At 38.2% G+C, this 14,363-nt stretch overlaps 1 protein-coding gene across 1 annotated transcript in view; it reads left to right on the top strand.

The window, feature by feature from the left end:
- Positions 1 to 13,999, top strand: part of ATOH8 (atonal bHLH transcription factor 8) — a 61,881-nt gene extending 47,882 nt beyond the window's left edge. Inside the window, exon 3 of the mRNA XM_063457645.1 lies at positions 13,833 to 13,999. Coding sequence (XP_063313715.1) covers positions 13,833 to 13,838 — 6 coding nt within the window. The 3' untranslated portion in view covers positions 13,839 to 13,999. The remainder of the gene's footprint in view (positions 1 to 13,832) is intronic.
- The last annotated feature ends 364 nt before the right edge of the window (positions 14,000 to 14,363 follow it).

The raw sequence follows: 14,363 nt of genomic DNA, 5'->3' as shown, positions 1-14,363 counted from the left end.
AGCTTCTAAATCTGGTTTACAGGAAGCTAGGAGTGCCATACTTTTCTATGAATGGAAGCCACTGATTGGCTTAGGGCAGCCAAGGCTCTAGCCATTCAGCTGCGCCCCAGCCAGCAGCACTCCTATAACTCAGAAGCCGGATGCCGCCTGGGGGACTTTGAGATTGGCGCTGGAGGCACTATAACAACTTAATTTAAATTTCCATTAATTGGAGGATCTCAGCACTGGGTAAGTCTGCAGGAACTTGATTTTGGTGCTGGAAAAAAAGGTGATTAAAACCCCCTTTTTTTGTTTTTAGTTACATTCTGGATGGGGGGGAGTGCTTAAATGAAATGGAGAGGAGAACTCTACAACTCTCTTTGAGGATTCTATTCTAAAATGGAATGTCCCATTCACTTAGTATCACCAGTGCTGTTTTACACCAATGATAAATTGTAACTCCATCATGACAAATGACATACCGGAGCGGTCCCATTATGATTTGATGTGCCTTGCCCCAGGGTTGTACAGTGGATAGATAAGTACATTTTTGTAATGGCAGAGCTCATCGTAGTTTCTTAAAACAATCTGTCACCATTGGGGTCTTTACTTATTTTGCAAAGACCCCCAAAGGGGACAAGCCCAATTGATGTGCAGCGGCCCTTGGAGAGAGACAGAGCCACTTTAAAAGGTCAAAGAAATTGACCAGTTTGAAGGGAGAAATGTGGTGAAAAAGTAAAAAAAAAAAAAACTCTTGGTCAGAACTTTGGGGGTGGAGTGATTCCCACTGATTTTAAATTTGTGTCAAATATGGTTTTATTGTTCTGAAACCACGAGCTCAATAAACACAGGGAACAGACAGACAGGGAGCAGTGATTGTCATACATACATCGTGAAAAGGGCAAGCATTACATCATGAGACCAGAGTGCAGTTACTTACCCTGTTACAAAAGTTTAAAGCAGAAGGTTACGTGAAGCTCTAATCAGAGTGCTGTTGCAATCAAGTCATAAACGGAATGCTGGATTCAGGAATGAGTGAAAAGAATAAAGTATGTTAAATAGTCAATGCAGGATATACCTAGGAGGAGAGGACCGACCCTGCATGTATTGAGTTGACTATTAGCCAAGCATACTACTGGAATGTTACTTTAAAGAACTCGTTACAAAGTCATTGATAGTTTTAAAAATGGTACCTTTAAGCTGCACCAAATCACCATTAACCCTTTCAGCCAATCTGAATCGACACAAAGAGCTAACTTGAGTGGAGTTAACTTGAAAAGCCAATCAGACTAAAAACATGGCTGACTTGGAGAATATTTTTTTTTTGGCAATTCTTCTGCCTAAGACTAGACTTCCAATTTTAATTCATTTTTAAATCTTGAGAGTTCACACTTTTAGTGAATCACGCTGAGTGTGTTTGTGTCGCATTCCAAAGTTCTACGTCTCTCTGTTTTTATTGTGGGCTTTAGGGAGAGCTCTGACATTTCCCTTCACAAGCATTTGTTTTTCTTTTAAGGAATTTCCATTGTTTTGGTAATCATACAGGAAACTGACCTTGTCCTCTTCACATGGAATAGTCGTGAGCTTTAAGCATGAATTATTAAAGATACACGTATGTGATCTGTCCTTTACATGTTTTTTTGTGTGCCTGGGTAACTAACTGGTGTTCATTCACATTATTTATGTGGTCAGATTGTCACAGTGTGTCTTCAGGGAAGAAGCAGTGTGCCTTGATTTTGTATCAATTCTTGGAAGTCTATGGTTAAAGAGTGAATATGTGTCTATAGTAGTCAAAAACGCTCTAAAGTAACATTGCGGGCACCATAACAACTTAATTTAAATGAACTTGTTATGGTGCCAGTATTTTATTTGTATTTATTGTCCCTGATTTACCTTTGAGGAGTTAATCTGTGCATGAATGGTTTAATCCTCTTAAGCGCCATTTACTCTGCCTCCTGCAATATCTGCTTTATCTAAAATCTTTAGAATGGAAGCTTAAAGGACCACTATAGGCACCCAGACCATTTCAGCTCAATGAAGTGGTCTGGGTGCCAGGCCCCTCTAGTTTTAACCCTGCAGCTGAAATCACTGACAGCCGCTAGAGGCGTTTCCGCGATTCTCATTGTGAGAAGACGCTGACGTCCATAGGAAAGCATTGAGTAATGCTTTCCTATGGGCGTTTTTAATGTGCGCGCTGCGCATTCTGCTCCACTCCGGAGCCAACGTCGCAGGGAGAGGTCACCAGCACTGAGGGAGCCCGGCATTGGATAAACATAAGTGGCTGAAGGGGTTTTAACCCCTTCAGCCCAGCGGGAGGGGGGGCATGAGGGTGGGGGGACCTAAGGACTACATAGTGCCAGGAAAACAAGTTTATTTTCCTGGCACTATAGTGGTCCTTTAAGACTGCCACAAGCAATGGTGCCACTGATTGGCTTAGAGCTGTCACTCACAAAACAGCTTGAGAAACATGCGTATGCTTCTGAAGGCACCTTTTTTAATGGGGAGTTACTGATTGACTTAGAGCGTCAGCTGACAGCTCTGAGACAATCAGTCCAAGGCTCCTGTTCTAAAGATTTTCAGAAACCGACTACAAGTGGCAGAACAAAACGGCACTGGTGAGGAGACTTTTGGGTTAAACCATTCATGAACGGTTTAACAACTAAAAGTGGGCCAGGGACCTTCTGGCACCATAATAACTTAAACATTTTAATGATGTTGTTATGGTGCCTGTAGTGTCCCTCTTAGATAACAACCTGTCTCTCTGTAGGTTTTTGGATAAACTTTTAAAATGATTAAATTAAAAGATATTAAAAAAAATATATCATAGATAAATAAACATATATACATGTGTGTGTGTGTGATATCATGGGGGCAGAACTTGGCAGGTGATCGAGTAGGATACAGCATGGCTAAATTCCACAGCTGCAAACTATATTTAAGCTACTTATCCCAGACTTAACAGGCACCTATCTCTCTTCGATCAGGCGAACAGTGTGGTCCTTACCTGGACTGAGTTTGTTTCTTGGATTATGGCGAGTTTGCCATGATTTTCTACCTGTGGCCACTCAGCCTGTGTGAGACGGGGGAACAGGTCGATTCTCTGCTATTGTGCAGCCTCAGCATTGTGCCAGCCCAATTCTTCCCCCTTTTGACCTCTGGTAGTTATCCTCTTCATCTTTTGGAGGTGTTTTCGGCTTGTCCAGTACTGCATCAACCATGCAGCCTGTACCTAAAATGGCTGCCATGCCTGCTCTACAGAGATCATCCACACCACAAACTCCAAGGCCTTTGATATTTGTGCCTGATTCCTGGACCAGCACAAGGTCCACATTCAAGCAGACCGGTATGGGGCCATAAGCCTCGAGGGCTTATGTCAACCATACCTCAGTATCCCAGCTGCCTACTTCACACTACCACATGGGCTGCAAGAGTTTAGTAGGAAGTCCCCTTCACATGGCCTTCAACCCCATGGCGTCTTCCACCAATGCTTTGTATGCCCCATGGGACTTGATCAGTGATTGGGGTACCTGGAACAGCCAGAACTGTTCATCGGCGGCTCTCCCTCACTCAGCACGCAGCAATGGGTCTTGGATTTCCTTTGTGAGAAATATATCCTGCATGTGTGGTGGAATGCTTATCTTTTACTATTAGCTCGAGATGTCCTGGAGTCTCACAATGCTTTGTGTTGATTTTACAGACTTGCCATTCACTCTATGAGATCCTGCTTGTAGTTTTCCCATTATCACACTGTAATTTCCTTAAAATTCACTCAATTCACTCATGATATTGCATGATATTGCATGGTACCACATGATAAGTCTGGTTTCCCGTATTGCCATATTGTAATTGTTCTTAGAGCATATTCTCTGTCATCGAGCAAGTTGTAAATGTGTTTTATTCTCTTTAACTCGAAAAACCCTGTTTCCACATGATGTGCTCAACATATTGTCTTGTCAATTGTTGTCTTCTTATTGACACGTATTCTGTCCATGTGGATTAAGCAATAAATAAAAATGTTAAAAATGTATCCAAAACTATCGAAATGAGTCGATAGTTTGTGCTCCTACAGTGTCCAATACACCAAAAAGTTAGCATGTTAAATGCTCAGGTGACATCATACGGAGCATCTGTGGAAATTGGGGATATCTTCCACTGTGAGGACTGTCCCTACCAAATCAGGACAATTGGCCTGTCCCTACCAAATCAGGACAATAGGCAGGTGTCATAATGAAATGAAAAGGCTATGCTGTTCAGAAATTGTTTTCAAAATTGTTAAAAAAAACAAAAAAAAACATGTACCCATGTAATAAATTTTGGATTTCCATTGTCTGTATTGTCCTATTGCTCTCTAAATACATACATTTTCTACTTGACATAATGAGGTAGATTAATTATAAATATAAGCAAAAAGATTAACTTTATACATATTTTAACTTCTCGCATAAATATTTAGGTATGCGCAGCACAAGATCAGTGTTCAAGATAATTTTTCCAGTTCAAGATTAATTTTTGAGTTCTTAGAAAGAATAACACTAGGCGTTTTTTTTTTATCCTGTGTTCTTACAAGGCAAACAGCGGCGATTTTATAACTAATCTAAGGGGGCTTAGAAGACACTTTATCAAGGATAAAGTTTTGTTTAAAGTCTGGTTAAACTAATGGGTGTTTTTCATTTCGCTACATTTTACGCTTTAATGTTTTGTCGACGTAAAATAGATTTGAACAAATATTTTGGTTGTCCAGTTTGTGGTACATTTTTGAAGAAGACATATTTTGTATGTCCTGGGTTGAAGGTTTTAGAACACAATTATTACTAAAGGATTTGTTAGTAGAGCCGTGAACAATACATTTTGAATAAAAGAAAAGTGGTAAATATGTGAAGTATGTAGGGTGCATGGCAAAACCTTTAGCCATATGGTTAATGGTGAAGGTCTGAAGAAGAAGAAGTATTTTAGATGTTGCTTGGCGGTAAAGCTTTAAAAAAACTTTATTTTGGAGTGTGGTGGAGGGACGCTATCACATTAGGAATACAACTCTGTATTCATACCACTATAATGTTCCTTTAAGCCTTAAATAGACACTTTAAAAAAAAAAATATTTTACAATTAGAAATACATATCATCACCGCGGAGGCGAAACAAGCGGAACTACTAGACCAAGGGGACAAACATGCAGAGCGATGGTGCCCATGGTATGTATATCTAGCAGACGCCAGACAGGGTTCAAGAAGAGATGGCCCACTATATCTTTCAACCGTACCAAACTAACCTATTACCCCCTCAGACGACCATCACACACTACCCGACCCAGACCGATTCCTTCCCCCCCCCCCCACTACACACACTAAAACTCACTGCACAGCGAAAAAACTGAAAACACCACAAGGACAAGGAGTTACGGAGGACACGAGGACAACCCCGGAGGAAGACCCGGATTGTAAGAACAACGCCAATAAGAACGCCCCTAACACTGACAAAAAACCCAACACAAACAGCTACAAACACCTCCCTAGACCACGGGACAGGGTCACAGCGCAGACTAGAGCAAAGCCATAACAAAGAAGGCAGTCCCATACCCTACTGCCAAGAGAGAGCCTAGCCCACGAGCAGGGGAACTTCACCAGACACAGAACTCGACAGTAACACAAAAAACGGGTATGAACACACAACAAACCAATTCACATAGAACACCTAACTCTTGTCTCTCACTGCACTAAACACACAGACGAAGAACTCGTCACTGTCCACACTACCACACATGACAAAGGGGAGGAGGGACCCACACACACTCCCCAGCACCCTATAGCACCTGAAAATAGAAACAAAATTGATTAAAGCTCAATCTATAGCTCAAGGAAAGCTCATAAACGTCAGTAAGGTTTAACAATAAGTAAGAACTTAAAATAACCAGCGAAAGACAAACAAAGCAAAGTTTATTGGAAAGTACAATTGGGTAAAGAAATAACAGAACACCACAAGCTACACGTAAACACACCAAGGCACCATTTCATATAATCAACTCTTGTGCTAGGGCCTCCCGGGGCATGATATATCTTATAGGAAGATAATACACAAAAGTAAAGCAATATCCTTGTTGACTATTATCTGGCTAGTAGTCTTTCTACATATTCACCTATATAAGCCATAGAAGACATTGATGAGGCCCAAACACGTTGAAACTGCTTTCTACTGTTGTCTTTAGCTCGTTCATGCACATCTTCCCTATTTAGTGCTAGAAAGACATCCTTTTATATAGTGTTGACAGTAATGCCAAATTGTGAGGGGGCATTCTTGATGGTCACGGCTATCGTATCTCAATTCTCCAGAAGGAGTCCAATGTGACCATGCAAGCCAAGCTTAAGGGATGTAACGGGTAGAATGTAGAATGGGACCATGGCCCTACATTGCTTACCGCTTGCATAGATTGTATAGAACTATTCAAATGTTTTGTTATATTTTCTAGAATGGTTTGCTGGTTCTTGCTAGACCCATCTTCTTGGTTCGTTATGTGTTTTGTTTTGTTTTTAGATATCTATCATTTATCATAGGGAATGATAAACACCGCACAGCCTGGGGGAGCTGACTGGTTTTTTTACCCTACTTCTTAATTACATGTAACAGAGAAGGAGCCTTTTATTGGTGCCTTCCAAAAATATCTTCCAAAAAAACAGTTGATAAAATGAGCTACGGTATGTCTCCCTCTGTTGGTAAATTGCAGAACTTCAAGTAATCATTGTATAATGGCTTGACAAATCCCAGGAGCCAAGCAGGTTTGGCTTCTAATATTCTAATAAAACTGGTGCCTAATATTGTAGGGTTTTCTATATAAAATGCAATGGTTTCTAGAAAACATGTTTTCATCCTATGATTGTTTGTCAATCCTTGGGTAACACGTCTACACATTTTCTTTCTCTCTCTCTCTCTCTCTCTCTCTCTCTCTCTCTCTCTCTCTCTATATATATATATATATATATATATATATATATACATATATATATACAACAAATACACAAGATCCAGCGCACTCTCCTATCTACTAAACAGCAACTTCAATGTCGACAGACTTTATTAGTCTATATTTACATAGTATATGATATATAGCTAAGTAGGATGTATTTACCAGATTGTATGATTTTCTAACACTTGAAGTCATGGTTATTCACAGGGAATCATGTGGAATTGACTAAATTTTAGGCCAAAAAGAGTTTAAAAAATATATGACTAGTAGAATTTCCCCCATTCTGCTATCTTGTCCTAAAATTTGAACGTACCCTGTCACTTTCTTGTTTAGTGTATAGTCTTGTGTATTCGTTTTACAATATTGTTTTTATTACTGATAAGGCTTGCACAGAAATTCAGGTTCGGGTCCAAAGTGCATTATATATGACATGTAATTGTCACATTTAAATGGTTTGCATTGACATTGTCACTATTCTGTTTTTGGTAGAACCCAGTGTAATTAATGCACAATCAGAATGTTCAGAGATCCCTTTGTGTACACCATTATACAAGGTAAAAGACCCTTGTAATGCTTTATTCCTTACATCCCATAGTAACATCTCACTGTACCTCAGCTGTAGTTCATTAGCAAACCAAACAGGCTCTTTTTTATAATAGATTGTGTAGCAGTATTAGGAGAACTACTGTCAGCACAACAATGTATTAAGCAGTTAGCACTATGCCCCCCTAAAAAGTTCCTGTCTTTGCGAGTGGTGTGTCGTGAATACCAATAAAGGGTCTCATTCATCGAGTTCCAGCTCTGGAGGAGAGTCGACATTAGATTTTACTGGCTGTTTTACAATCCAATGAATCTTAAAACCGAGCGTAAATGTGCGGTCTAAGAATACGTTGTACACAACCTTTAATTTAGAAATAAATGGACCCATGAAATCATTTGTAACCATAACAAGTGACAATTCCCTTTTAAATGTCACATTTCTCATGTCAATGTGTTTTCCGCACCCAATCGAGAACACTTACCGACTTATCTGTTTAATATGTTTCCTACATTTTCCATGTGTTTTCGTAGTAGAATCCCAATAAAAAAAATTGTGACAGAAACAATAGATACAATAATGATTACGTTTCATTTATTGCACGAAATTTTTTTTGTAGCAATTCTGCTTTTATTAACAATCTCACTGTTGCATAGGAAAAAAACAAACTACATTATTTCAAAATCGTGGGTTAAAAATATAATTAAAAAAATACTTGCATCCTCCTGACAAAAGACTGGTTCACATTTCATTCAACATAAAAGGTTTAAATGTTGAAAAATATTGAGAAATGTGTGTGTTTTTATTATTGTCTCTCTTGACATTGACTCACAGTAGGGGCTGATGGAAATATATTTTTGACTGTATGTGACCCCTCCTCTCCTCCCCTCCTTGTGGACATGCTGTGAGCAGATGAGGCCATTGGGATAACAAAGAGATTATATTCTGTTTCAAAATAGTTGCGTTCTAGTTCCGAATTCACACTAAAACAATCTGCCTCACATAATTATTTTCGACAATAAAACTATAAAGCCGGGGACACAAATGTAGGAAACATTAGCAGCAGAAAAAGCAATCAAAATATTCTGTGTAACTGAAAGCTATTTCGTTTTTCTACATCAGAAAGTTCACGTATTTTACACTTTTACCCCATTATTCCCGTTGCAGATTAAAAAAAAAAACAAAAAAAACAGTAAAGGTCAAATAATAGTGTAGATTTTATGATAGAACATACTTTTCACTTTCTCATTGTGTTTTCTGATCATAGCAAAGTATTCCACTTTTCCTATAATTCTGGTGAATAAAGAAAATATGTGGATATCAGGTCAATGCCTCGTCCATAAAATCTTTACGCTGTATCTTTGTATGCAGGTTCCTTTTTCTTTTCCGAATGAGGGAAGTGGTGTTTAGATCAGGTACTTCCATTTTTCGTGTTTTTCTTATGGGCCAGTTCTGCCCATTTCAAACACCAACTCTGTAGCTTTTTTCCCCAGCACTGTCTCATTCTGACAAAGAAACAATACCTCGGCCACTTACCTTTCTATGGTCTAAGGTTTATCTAGGCAACTCATCCCAGCCACAATCAAACTATTTTGATTGAAATAACATAAGTACTCTATGGAAAGGAACACTATCACGTACACAAAGCTGTATTTCTAACGCTATAGTGTCCTAGTGCCCAATTAGTTCCCCCACCCCGTTTGCTGTAAAAACCTGAGAAAAAGGTTTTATTTACCCATAGTCCAGCACTGAGACTCCCTCAACGCTGCATCTTGCGTCTTCTCAAGTCACGCCATCAGGATTTCGTTATGTTGACAAAGACCAATCCACCGGAGACTGATGCGCATGCGTGGTGAGCCCAGCGCACATGTCCAAATGCTTTTCATGGGAAGTCAGAGATTTTAGTGCTTTCCTATGAGCTGCATTGGTCACATATACTCAGTTGGATCTGTAGAAATGCTATAGTGGATGTCAGGAACCCTGCAATGGAAACATTGTAATTTCTACAAAACTGCAAGGTTTTATATTGCAAGGTTAAAACTACAGGGCGACTACGTCCAGACCACTTCATCGTCATCTTATAAAAAAAGAGGGGGAAAAAGCGATAAATTGAAAAAGAGCATAATTATCAATTTAGAGAAACATGGGAGATTCATAAATTAAGGTGTATGCAACAATGTATATATGGTACACCTTACATTCTAGTATATTAAAAGTAATATAAAAACCTCTAGTATGTTTAGGCTGAGTTCACATAAAGTGCAAAAGTGGAATGATTTAAAACCAGTGGCATGAAGGTCGTCAAGAAGGGAAATATATAATATACCTTAGGGTAGAGATATTAAAAAATCATATAGATAAAAAAAATGTGTTATCCTTGATAAAGTACATTTGTAGAAAAAGATAGATAGAGGTAAGTAGATGGAAAAAATCTAAAAAAAAACTATGTCTAGAAAACTAAGTGTCTAAAAACATATAGTTGACAGTAAATAACTAATTACTTAATGAATCTCCAATGTGGAAAGATAGAATACGTGACTAAAGGACAGATATAATAATATTCATCCCTATTGGACATGTACGCTACTGTGCATATACAGGAAATGCCCATCTAAATAAAAACACAGTCTTGAGGCACAGTGATAAAAAAACACGGTGAAAAAACAACGATATTTATAAAAATGCCAAAAAGTCCCAATCCGTGTTAAGACCACGTGGGATTGAGGTTTTGAGTTTGTAGATCCATTCGGTCTCTTTTCTCGCCAAGACCCTCAATGTATCACCTCCTCTCCTATGTGGTATCGATTTCTATACAAACAAAATCTTTAAAGTTAAAACATGGACAATTATAACAATGTCTAGGCACACTATGTTTTTCACTTTTATTTTCAATACCATTAAAATGTTCAAGCAATCTTTCGTGTAGTTTCCGAATAGTGCGACCTACAAATTGAATCCGGCGTTTACACTGTAGCAAGTATATTACATTTTTGCTTTGGCAGTTATTGAAATGTCTTATTTCAAAATACTCTCCTGTGCTAAAACTTTTAAAACTGGTCGTCTTTCTTGCCTGGAATTTGCAAGTACTGCAATTACCACATCTGTGAAATTCTTTTGGTTGTTGTGGTAAAAAACTATCCTCCTTTTTCTTATTATTTTTAAATATAACCTTAGGTATATCTGGTATAATATCTTGAAATAAAATCGGCCAATTTTTTTTGATGGCTTTTTCAATTTTAGTTGCTTTATTGTTATACTTAGTTAAAAAAAAAAGCCATGTTAAAATTAACTATTGTAACAGTTTTCTTAGGTTTTTCTTTTAAAATTTCACTCCTATTCAAGCATTCTATTTCCCTTTGGGATTTCTGTAACAAGTCCTCAGGGTACTTCCTGTCTAAGATTTTCTTGTTTAATACTTCTACTTGGGTATTAAAATCTTCCTTTCTCGAACAATTCCAATAGAGTCTTATTTGTTGTTTTTTTTAAATATTCCGGAGCCATTGTTGGTTATGGAAACTTGTAAATTCAATCAGGCTGTAAAAGTCCGCAGGTTTGAAATAAGTCTTATTGCGCACTATTCCATTATGTACAAAGAGCATTAGATCTAGGAAGTTAATGCTGGTATCGCCCACTTCCTGAGTAAAGCATAAACCATATTTATTAGAATTCATATATTAAATAAAATCTTTAAAAAGGGTTTTATCCCCATGCCAAATAATCAGAATATCGTCGATATACCTTTTCCATAGCACCAGGTTCGCCAGAAACGGATTCTGTCGTCAGATGAACTTCGACTCCCAGTCCCCCACAAATATGTTAGTGTAACTGGGAGCAAACCTGGTGCCCATGGTTGTCCCGCATATTTGGGACATGGGGTTAAACATCTGTGCAGACTCTGATAAAACCACTTCTTCATCAAAGAATTCCATATCCTTATTGTTGTTACGGAAAAAAAAAATTTCCTTTGCCTTAGACTAAATCTTATTTCTTCCAGTCTAAACGCAATACCTTGTGTCCTATGTACGGTCCTGTTTGTGAATAGATTTTCACACAATGGTTTGTATTTTGTATTGGTACCGGATATATTTGTATAATGTTATCATATCCCCTCTCAGGCGACGTTTTTCTAAACTAAATAGGTTTAAATTTGTTAACCTTTCCTCATAGCTGATATGTTCCATTCCTTTTATTCATTTTGTAGCCCACCTCTGCACTCTTTCGAGTGCCATAATATCCTTCTTTAGAACGGGTGCCCAAAATTGCACAGCATATTCAATATGTGGTCTTACCAGTGATTTATAAAGAGGCAAAATGATATTCTCGTCCCGAGAATGAATGCCCTTTTTCATGCATGACAATACCTTACTGGCCTTGGCCACTGCTGATTGACATTGCATATTGTTGCATAGTTTCTCGTCTATAACAATTCCCAAGTCCTTTTCGTGTGCTGTTATCCCTAATTCGCTTACATTAAGGGTATGCGTTGCTTGTGCATTCTTTACGCCGAAGTGCATAACTTTAATCAAAATAAACTGTCCAGAATGGTTCATTTTCTTTAGGTTTTTCTGTTCCATACATGCATGCATTCTCACTCCTTCCCACCCTACCATGTTTCCCTTTCTGTTCTAAAAATACTGCAGTATGTTATGTCCTGTCTCTGTTTCAGAGAGTTGTAGTTCATTTGTGAATTTTATAAAGTAGAATGCTGAAAACTGAACTACAACACCCAGAAACCATTGCTTGGGCAATAAAGTGCTTCCTATTGCCTATATTAGGCAGTGCTGAACAAATGCAGGAACCTGAAGTCTGAGAATCGTGTTGTTATTTATAATATACAGTTTTTGCATATATTTTACAATGCATTATCTAAATAACTAATGAAAAAGCAAAAGTAGACTATAGCCTGGAGTGTCCCTTTAATTTAGTGGCTTTTCCTAAGCAAAAGGAAAAAAAATGTAACCTTACGAAGTTGGCTCATTGTTGGCACCACACAGCTATTTTGTCCATCATTTCTTTCCCACAATTAATCTTAATTCTTAATCTGCAAATGTATTTGGATGGAAATCGGTTGGATAAATACAGGAAGTTAGACTATAGAGTCAATTAACCAAGAAGTTTGCATTAAAGGTCTCTAACCCTCGTTTTTGGCCGTGGAGTCTCAAATGGATAGAAAGCTTGTTGTAGCAGGACCTTCTTCACATCTTGTGTCTGTCAACATTAATTTTTGACTGTTAAATGACTTCACTATATAATTATAAAAGTTGCTGCCGAAAATGTTGGCGCTATATACATGCTAATTATAAATTAGGTAAAAGGTTGGCGTTGTGTAAATGTTATTAATAAAATTAGTAGCGTAGAGCAGTTACCTATTTCAGTATTTTTGGTTAGGCCCCAAAGCCTGATTTTTGCGCTATGGTCGGCCTAAAGATGAGTTTGGACATAATCAGGAATACTTTTACAAAATCTAGGAAATTCCAATAACTATCATCTGGGTATTCACTGGCAATAAGTGATTGTCAACCTACAATTGTTATCTTTCACACAAGAATCAAAGTGTATTTCGAATTATGTTCTTGAGCTTCAGGCTATATAGTGTTTCTGGTTCCCTCCCTATGATGCATTAACCTGGACCTTCATCAAAGGATGTTGCTTGCTACTGATGTGATTAGCTGTCCAGTTTTGTGTCTCTTGACACAAATAGTATTGCAAATAGAAGCTTACTGGAAGCTTCCATCTTGGTTAATTTGAACAGTCAGACCTCCCCATTAATGTACTCCACTAATTTAGGTATAGTTAACTGTCTTGTCTATCTCAAAAGGAAGATGCAGGAGGTTAGTGCAAAGGTGTCAAACCCAGGTACCCATAGTTCCCAGAATTTTTTGATTCCCAAGTGTGGTTGGCAGAGAAATGTGGGAGTTGCAAAGAAGGTTGACTTCAGCATCCTCTGAACAAAACTTTTTTGTTTACTCTTCCTCAAGCTGTAGGACATATAAACTTTGACTAAATCGGTGTAGTAGATTAATGGGGAGGACTCAGTCCACCACAAGGTAAAGATTTGGAATGGTGACAGATCCCCCTTAACAGAGGATACTCACAGTTACAATTGCTCTGTCCAGGCCTCATAATTCCATGTTCATGTGAGTTTATTCCTGGTGGCTTTGGTCAACGCAGTTCACCGTGCTGTACAGTGATGGATTGCAACTCATGCAGGTGAATAAGAGTTTCGTCCTTGAGTGAGCTTATGTTTTCAAACCATGCAATAACAACATTACCTAAATGGTAAACCCACAGAGGGAAAGTGTTTAGCTGTACATACAAAAAAGAATAATATGATTTTTTTTCTTTTCTTTTTCTTTGTAGGAGTGACATGCGGGTCATATCTAGTTTCACAGAAAATCTTCCAAGCAGGGTTTCCTCTAGTCCTGGCAAACATGAGATGGTAAATCCTGAAGACAGCTTTTGGCACCAACCTTTGGAAAAGACATCTGGATATAAAGTTTTCTATCACAAAGCCAGAGAGAGAGAGAGAGAGAGAGAGGAAAAAAAACTTCAGTTCTGTTTATGAACAACTCAGCTATTTAGTGTGTGCAATTTATTTAGTGTTGCCTCTTCTGTTTAACTGGGATGTTTTATGTCAGCTCATTGCACAGTAAGAGATTTCTTGTGATTTTGTTTTTCGTTTTTTTTGCCGTTGTGCCAAAGATTTACTGAGGCTTTCATATCACTTTAATTCCTCCGATTGTATAACCAAAGAAGCCAGCAGTTTTTTAAATAAGGCCTTCATAACACATATTTATGGCAATCTGATACAGCAATCCTTGTTTTTAATCAGGACTTCAGTAAGTATTTTTTGGCTGGCAGCAAACGTTCAGGACCAGCGTCATTTGGGTA

This window comes from Pelobates fuscus, chromosome 6 (genome assembly GCF_036172605.1).
Source record: "Pelobates fuscus isolate aPelFus1 chromosome 6, aPelFus1.pri, whole genome shotgun sequence".
In the NCBI taxonomy this organism is placed as follows: Eukaryota; Metazoa; Chordata; class Amphibia; order Anura; family Pelobatidae; genus Pelobates; species Pelobates fuscus.
Note: the sequence above shows the minus strand (reverse complement) of the source record. Positions and strands in the feature narration are given on the sequence as shown.